At 30.3% G+C, this 9,236-nt stretch overlaps 1 protein-coding gene across 1 annotated transcript in view; it reads right to left on the bottom strand.

Annotated features, from left to right (window-relative positions):
* Positions 1 to 4,199: 4,199 nt before the first annotated feature.
* Positions 4,200 to 9,236, bottom strand: part of LOC142318106 (protein dj-1beta-like) — a 30,469-nt gene continuing 25,432 nt past the window's right edge. Inside the window, exon 5 of the mRNA XM_075354641.1 lies at positions 4,200 to 4,360. Within this exon, the coding sequence (XP_075210756.1) occupies positions 4,200 to 4,360 (161 nt within the window). The remainder of the gene's footprint in view (positions 4,361 to 9,236) is intronic.

Below are 9,236 nucleotides of genomic sequence, written 5' to 3'. Positions count from 1 at the left end.
AAATTGCATTCAAATGGTTAATTTATACTATAGTTTCTGTGCTTCTATTTCATCTTTATGTAATGATAGTCAATTGAGCAGAATGCATTGCAAATAATATTTTAAAAAGAAGTAATTGAATCCAAGTAAAAATTTGGCATGAAAACACAATTTCGGTTAAGTGCTAGACAATAACAGTCTTGGCTTTAACTTTTATATTTAAAACAAGAAACCAGCTAGTAAGAAAATTATCTCACTTAAACAATTGGATTTGACAAGGAAAGTATTATTCAGTTTTTTGAGACTTAAGCAAATACTATTTAAAAAATTGTGAAGACATGAAATTAAGTAAAGCTGAACAAGTTCAGCTTCAAAAAAGTTCAACAAAAAGTCTCTATTTTGTAAAGATTTACTTTGTTTAACAATAGCTTAATACTTGAAGGAATAAACAAATGTTCTTAAAAGGAAACTATAGAGACTTTGTGAAAGAGAATATAAAAATATAGATAAATAGACAGAAGTTATTAAATTAGATATAAGTAGATCAAATTAATTTAGACACATAAATTTAATTGTAACTATTTGCATTTATAACACATTTCTGTTCAGTTCTGTATTCTAAACAAATAGTTATATTACTATTTATAATATATTCTGTTAGTTAAATAATAATTTTTCTACAGCTAAACTATTTTTGAGGAGAATTAGTTTTCCTAGCCCTAGTTATGACAGGAAATAAATTTACCTAGGCAAATAGAGTTCCAGCACATTAGTTACCTCCCTCTCAAAAGAGATATTCTAACAGTAAACTACACAAAGCTGTCACCAACTATTACTTTTTAGACATTATAAAATAATTTTTTAATATATTATCTGAATGGAGTTTTTCTTTAATTTAAACCATCTGTCATGAAAAAATTGTATAGAAAACAAATGAAGTAGTATCTGAACCATCATATAAAATATTTTCAGAAAAAAAATGTTTCTTTAAATGATAAACAATTTAGTTGTTTTTGTATATCAGAATCACTGTTTTTATTTTAAATATAAATTTATCTTTGACATTAAATATACCAATCTCATTGTAATCATTTATTTCGGTCTTCTGCCTCCTTGTAAGCCCTTTTAAATTGTTATTTTCTTTTGAATACTCATTGAACTAAACTGAGGAATTAACAATTTCATAAAAACTAGACACTAAATAAATTATTTAAAGATATTCTTTCTTAGATTTATAAAACTCAAAAAGTGAAGTAATAAAATTAATTAAAAATTATTCAATATTTTGTTGTATTCTTTCAGATCTTAAGATTAAATTAATTTGCCAGTTTATGTCTACTTTCAGTGAATAATTTTGCGAATTAAGAATTAAACTTTGATGGAAGTTATCTAAATACTAATTAGGATGAATACATTTGTTTTAATGATTTACTAATTTATTTTAATTAATTTTTTTATAACTCTTTTGTAATGAATTTATTTTTAACTTACTTCAGCTTTATTAAAAGTTTTATTACTACAGAAAATCAAACTGTTTATATATTTTTAATGCTTAAACTGTAGAATACACAGTTAATCAGTTGCCCAAAGAAGCTCAAATGTTCTACATGTATACTCATGTGTATGGCTGTCTTTTAATTACCCTTAAAAATAATTATTTTTATATATTAAATGGAAATGTAAGATTATACATAACACCAAAATATAGGTGCGTAGTAGGAAGAAGTAATTAAATCAAATATTCTCTAATGACTGCCAAATCTAGAAACCAATCAACATAAAAGAATAGCAAGTCTGTTTTGAAAGTGTAATTGGTTGAAATGTGCAGTACTTTATTTGCTTGCTCTTGGATATGTGTTGGTGTTGGTTAGCAGGTGAATGAGAGTATAATGATGGGAAGGGAAATGAAGCATTTTATGTGGTATAAGACAATGTTCTGCCTTCAATCATGAGTTTCTCACTATTCTGGAGCTATAATTTCCTTATCTGCATTTAAAATCCCCTTCCAACTGTGCATTTACAAAACTTAAACTTAAATAAGTTGAAAAATTACAGAAAGAGTATATCAGAAAGAAATGGAAACAATTTCAGAAAATGTCTTATAATTGAAAATAAAGAAAAAAGTTGTAAATTTTTTTGTAAAATTTTATTTGTTTGCTGGTAATTTAACAAAGTTATTGTACATAAACCTAAAAAAAATGAGTTTTGTGACACCATTTTTTTGTTTTATAACAATTTTTTAAAACATTTTTTGAGATACAACTCTGGTGCTTGTTTTTTCAAAATTTAAGGTATAAAACTGTGTGAAACCACCTAATATAAATTCCAAGAATTTCAGTATACCTTTATTTCACCCATGCAGCAAAAATCAAGGCAAAATTTTTTTGTAAGCTGTAACTCGAAAACAAAGCATTTCCAAGTTAAAGCTTGCATGATTTTTTTTTTATTTTCATTTATAGAACATTTTCTGAAATTCTTTCCATTTCTTCATAAGATGTCCTTGTATGAAAATTGATATATATTTTTTTTAAATATTGTTGTAATTATGATACATTATCTCCAATTTTATTATATGTGAAGCAAAGAAACCTAATGATTCAGTTAAAATTGTAAAAAATAAATTGATAATTATAAATGTAATGATAATAGTCAACTATAAGGTTAATCTCCTCCCTTATAACCAGATAGTTCTGTAACACCTGGAAAATCTTAGGTAGTAGAAACCTGGAAATTGATGATTACAACTGATGGAATAAATGCCAATAGTTTCGGTCATATTTAATAAACTGGTTCTAAATATAACCAAAGCTGAACTACATTTATTGGAGTTTCAGCATGTAATGAAAGTAAACATTAGTGTGAGTGACCCATAGCAGTTAACCACTTAAAATTTATTTAAAAAAATAAATAATGAAACATAAACTTAGAAATACAATTATAATAAATAGCAAAATTTGTCTTCTTGTTATTAAGTCTGCTGTCATGAAAAAATTTTCATAACACTTATGAACTTGCATATAAAAATCTTTGTTTATTAACAAAAAATTAAATACATAAACAGGATGATTCAAAATAATTCTAATTTACTATAAAATTGCCAAGATTAACATATGCTTTATTAAACTGAAATGCAAAACTGATGGCCATGAGATTAATACAATTACAAAATCTGATGTGGACACCACATGAGTTCCTTGTACACATATTAAATTACATATACACATTTTCTGCTGCACTTCATTCAAACTTATTTCATTTGAAAGTGAGGTACGATCCTCCAATTCTTTAATAAAGTGGACAGTTACACAACTGCATTGTGGTGGACACTAGATTGCATCACATTTTTTTTTGCGGTGTCCGTATCAGCATTTTATATTAATTTATATAAATTTTGTTTCACGTTGCTCAAGTAGTTATGTGGTGTAAGTGAGAATGTGTCAGATCCGTAACTATGGACATATCAGTTCAAATCTGATTTCATCATATACATATATCTTTTTTTTAACTTATTTTTAAATTTAAATATATTGATTTATTAATAATTATTAACCTCTGTAAAAATTTTGAATTAAAATGAAAAGTACATAAAAGTTTATTTCACTAATAACTTCTGTTTTTTTTTTCAATTTTTTTCCAATTGGAGGTTAATAATTTATAAATAAATCAATATATTTAAATTTAAAAAAAAGTAAATGAAGTTGGATTCGAGCTGATGTGAGATCCAAATATTTCATTAATTAAAATTTTATTTGGCTATAATTCTGGAACCAATAAAAATAAGTACCACTTATGATATACTGTTGAAAATCTCTCAATGACTTATTATTGCAGTTAAGAAAAAGTCCAAAATTCAAATTTTTAGATTTTGGATTCAACTAGATGTTACAACAGTCCTAAATCAAAAATTTCAACATCCAACAGCTAATTGTTTTTAATTTATGTGAAATACATATGTATGTAGACATCATGCTGATATTAGTCAAATGGATTTAGGGATGGTCAAAATGGATATTTTCGTTGAAATCTAAAAACTGAAATTTTTTGCGATCACAATACTTCCTTTACTTCTCGTACTAGGATTAAAAATGTAGCTGCTTAAATAAAGCAAAGTTTGAAATAAAATTTATATAATTGTATTCTTTCAGTCTTCAATGTATATTAAAAGAAAAAAATATAAATACAAATAACCTAAAAAATTTTATTCATTTTGAAAAGATTACTTAAATTTTATGTGGATTAATTACTAAAATATCACTTAAATTTCTTCTATAACCCAAACTGTAAGATAGTTCATCTGCCTTGTCTTTTCCTTTAAAAATTTCTACTATATGAAGTGCGAATTCCATAGCTGCTGTGGGTCCTTGACAAGTCACTAAATTACCTGGAAAAATTCATCTCAAATGAATGTGCATTTATCTTACAATTACTGATAATATATAAACAAGAAAACATTCTAAATATTCACACACAAACACATGTTTTTTTTTTTTATTAGCAAGAAATATATATATTTTTTTTTATTGATGAAACAAGGTAAAACTGTTAAAAAGTATTGATTTGCTTGGCATTTCTCCCACCAATACCCCATTCAGTCGCCCTAAATCATAAGACTGAATGTCTGTGCCACAAACAGCTACTGAGGCTCGAAACAGTTTAACGACCAGTATCCTAAATAACTCCTACAGCTTACCTAACAGTGTGAGCAGACTAAGGCCAGTGCCACACACCACTGGCTTATGTGTCCCAACCGCCCACTTTTCATATATTTACTAAAATGGGTAGGCGCACACTGTCAACTATTAAAAATATATAAGACACTCATAAATTAAAATTTATTTAGTTGAGACAGCAATTTGCTGCCACGCCTAGGCCGCTGAATGCCAGCAAGTACCTAACTACCATATTAAAGCGCTTGGAGCCCTAATTGACTGGTGGTCAGCCAGATATCTCAAGGTTAGCTTCCCACAGCAGTGCATTAGGAGTCTTTCCCTTTAAGTAAACTACTGATATCAGTTGAACATAGCAACCGCATCAAGGAACTCCCACACAGTACGACAATGTGGCTCTTGCCACATTGATTCGCCGCTTGTGAGTGACCAATTTTCCCCTTGACCTCTAAGTTCCAGGGTGGCCCGGTCTCTGCCCCCCCCCCCCCCCAAGAGCAGGCCAGTCAAACATCAAGTGTTTATTCGACTGGACCTCCCCGCAGATGCACAGCTCATCAGCCGCCAGGTGGAACTGAAACAGATATTGGTTTAAATTAACATGGTTGGTGAGCACCTGGGCACCCGTTACCCTTAAAAACGAACTTGAGGCATACCATCCCCCCAGATCCCGTATAAACTTGTACAGGGATCTTCCCTTAGTCATGGTGTCTCCCATTCCAGCTGTAATGCTTCCATCGCGAGGCTCTGCAACCTCTTCTGCAGGTGGGAGATGGACAACTGAATAAAATTTTGATCTGGTACATTGTGATCACCATTCTGTTCCAGTACTGGCCCAGCCCAAAACCGCATCCCAAATACCTCGGTCTCCCGGCCTCTTTGCAATCTCCACATGGTTGCCCGAACTTTCACCGCTAAATCGATTGGGAGAGCCTTTCTCAATATGGTGGTAGCCTCGTAGGAGGTTGTTTAAAAACACCAATTCATACAATTAAGGCTCTGCCTGGGCACTCCTTAAATTCTGAACAAGTGCTCTATTCATATTCAACCTATGCACCCAAACGGATGCCACGTTTTGGGCGCTACTTGCCTAATGTGATTGCTAAACAGCAACTTCTCATCAAACAAAACACCTAGATACTTATGAACTCTCACCTGGCTGAATTAAAGTATTAATTACTTGCTTTCAAATGAAATGGAAATTATTGTTCCACAACTTTTTGAAGCTATTATGTTCTTTATCAGTGAAGTTACTGACAGCACTCCACCTAAAATGTTTCTGTTGGTAACTCCATTGATAGAGAAGCATAATTAGCTCTGAAGGTATCTTTTGGAGGATAATTTCCACATAATCTGAAAGCGAGTCATTAATCAATTGCAAATCAGCTACACAGTCAACTTTTTACCACTCTCTTTTCTATTTTTTATCAATAATATACCAAACTATTTGGTAGAACAAGAACTAACAATATTCAAATACAGAACAACTTTAGTTCTCATCTCAGTTAATCAATGAATGACAGTTCTGAAACAGTGAAAAGTTCTGAAATAACATTAAACCTCAATGTATAGAAATCTTAAATAAGTTGTATGCAATTAATGATATCAGCTGGAATGCAGATTGAATATACTAATATAACGGATGATTTCTATTGAGCAATTGGGCTTGGTACATCAAGTAGGTTAAATTATAATAAAAATATCTACAAATATGCCTGATAAACAATCTTTAAAATATTGAATACGGTTTTTAACTAATTTTTTCAATTTGCTGCAGGTGGTTTTGATCTAGTTGTAAGAGAAGCACTTGAAACAAATATCTACTCTCTGCAAATGATAGAAACAAATGTTTGAGAGTTAACATATTTTATGTTAAGAGATAGCCTAAATGTCCTCTGTTTACTCTTGTATAGCAGAATGGAGTTAATGACCATTTTTTCATAATCTTCATCACATTGTTCCAGGGTGGTTTGAATCCAATGTTTCTTTTTTTGTGCTTGGAAAATTCTGTTTTTTATCTATTTCATGTGTTCTTTATCACTATACATTTCTACCAAGGTAACTACTAAAAATTTAATTTCAATCTTGTCATTTAACTGTTCATTATGAATAAACTCGAATGGAAAAATTCAATATTATCAAAGAAAGAATTTTCTATTTTTTTTTATAGAAACATCCTAGATGTAGTTATAGACATTGGTGGATCATTTTGATTTGTCAGAGAAGCTAAATTTTTACCTTCAATCCACTGAAAATAATTACCATCATATTTGTGTGTGTGTTGTAACTCAATAAATGCATTTTAAACACTATCTGGTATATTTTACATCTTATTGTGATTATTTCTGAGATTTTTTTATCCACGAAGTATCTTTTATGTCTTTTTCCCTTTTTTAATGTGTCATTAATACTAATCTTTGCTTTTTCTACTTTTAGTAGAATCCTTTGCACTTCCTTTTACCACCAAAGCAACTAATTCTGGATCCCTTAGTGATTAGGCAATCAATCTATCTTTATGTACAGGTATTAGCCATAATCTTCCTTCTACTCAAATCTGTCTTAAAACCTCCTTTTATAATCTATCAGTCAAGTTAATATCACATTCAAATACATTACATGTTAAAAGCCTCTTTTTCTTTCTGGTTTTCCCTTATTGTGCATTTATCATTACACTCATAAAGCTCTAAACTCCATTCAAATATTCCTCTCAATTTCTGTTTCCTAGTTTAAGATAGATGTTTCTTTGTACATACACATTTTCTCCATAAAAGCTGTCATGACTTATACCAATCAGATCTTAATGTAATTCTTTTTATTTCCTACAGTTTTGAATGAATGTAGCCTCCATTCATGAGTCACTCTCTTCTGAACTGTCTTACCTTGTTTTCTCTATTGTATTAGGCTAAGCACTTTTTCTCTTTAATTTTTATTGCTATGACTTTAGACTTGCTTTAGCATGCTCAAGTTTTTCAGTTCCATCCTTACAGTACGGTTTAGCTAAATCTTCAATCTTCGTCTACTCAGACGTTTCAGTAAAAACTTATCATTTTGCATACATTTCTTTCTAGTAAGACAATCTTTCAAATATGAAAACAAATAGTAGTGAGAAGTTGATAAGGCTAGTGAGTAGGGAGGATGTGGGAAAATTTCATAATGCAGTTCAAATAATTTTGCTGCTGCAATCATAGAAAAGTTAGCTGCTGCATTCATTGTCTTGTGGTTGTTTTTTTCTTTATTTCTTCATTTAGATGAACAGCAAAGATACATATTATTTCACAGTTATCATTTTACTCTTTTCCAGAAAGTCAATAAAGATTATGTCATGATCACCACAAAAGATAGTGGCTATCACTATTACATTTCATGCTGTGGAAATGTATTTACTTTCTTTGGAAAAAGTGCAATCCACTGTTTTAACTGATCCTTGATTTCAGGTAGGTAATGATGTATCCAAATTTCATCATCTGCTGAAATGACACAAAACTTCCTTTTGATTATTACTAATCTTAGAAATGTTCACACTTCTGATCAATTGCAACCAAATGTGGCACTCTTCCTACATGTATTTTCACATTTGTAAATATTTGTGTAAAATATGATGTATCCGTTCATTTGAGATGCCTATTATCAATACAAACTCATGTACTACAGATGCAATCATCTATCCTTCATCACCATATCACAGTTTTTTCTGTACTTTTTGGAATTGTAATCACAACAGGATCTTTGAAAAATTCATTTTGTGCTTATATATTTTATTCAATAGAGGTGACTTACCATAATTTTAAATCAAATTAGCTTCAAATTAGTTTTGAAGAAACAATAGGAAACAAATTAGTTTCCTGTGGAGCTCTGACTTTCAGAAAAGTAATGTTTTGATCACCATGCAAGATTTTCTTCAGTGTATTTTTCAAAAATCACAGAACTTGTTTGACTAAAACTACCAAAAACATACTTATGAGTGTATCTGACTAAAACTTGATATATGCTTCTAGCGGAGATAAGGGAAACTAACAATGACCTCAATGATGTACTATGAGTGTCATTTTTTAACTTTGCACATATTTATCAAACACTCCTTAGCATGATTTTGTTCAGGATATTGTCTAGACATCTGTAATGAATAACTAATGCTAACCAACTACGAACACACCAAAACTAGCAAGCTTGATAAACCTGATAAAACTGATAGGTCGTTTAACAAAGTGTATTAACATTTAACTATAACCAAAAATAAAAAAAAAAAATGTTTCAAAAGTTGCTAATCCACTCATTATATATGGAAACACAATAAAAATTATAGAAAATAATTTATAAATATTATAAATAAATAATAATACCTCCTCTATGAATCATGAGACCTTGCCGTTGGTGAGGGGGCTTGAGTGCTCAGGGATACAGAGTAGCTGGACTGAAGGTGCAACCATATCGGAGGGTATCTGTTGAGAGCCAGACTAAGGAATGATTCCTGAAAGAGGGCAGCAGCTCTTTCAGTAGTTGTTAGGGGCGTGAGTCAGAATGACTTAAACGGCCATATCAACATCACTCAGTCCTCTGAGTACTGCGCAGCTGAAAGCAATGGAAAAATACAGC

The sequence above is a fragment of the Lycorma delicatula genome, chromosome 1, assembly GCF_047948215.1.
Source record: "Lycorma delicatula isolate Av1 chromosome 1, ASM4794821v1, whole genome shotgun sequence".
In the NCBI taxonomy this organism is placed as follows: domain Eukaryota; kingdom Metazoa; phylum Arthropoda; class Insecta; order Hemiptera; family Fulgoridae; genus Lycorma; species Lycorma delicatula.
Note: the sequence above shows the minus strand (reverse complement) of the source record. Positions and strands in the feature narration are given on the sequence as shown.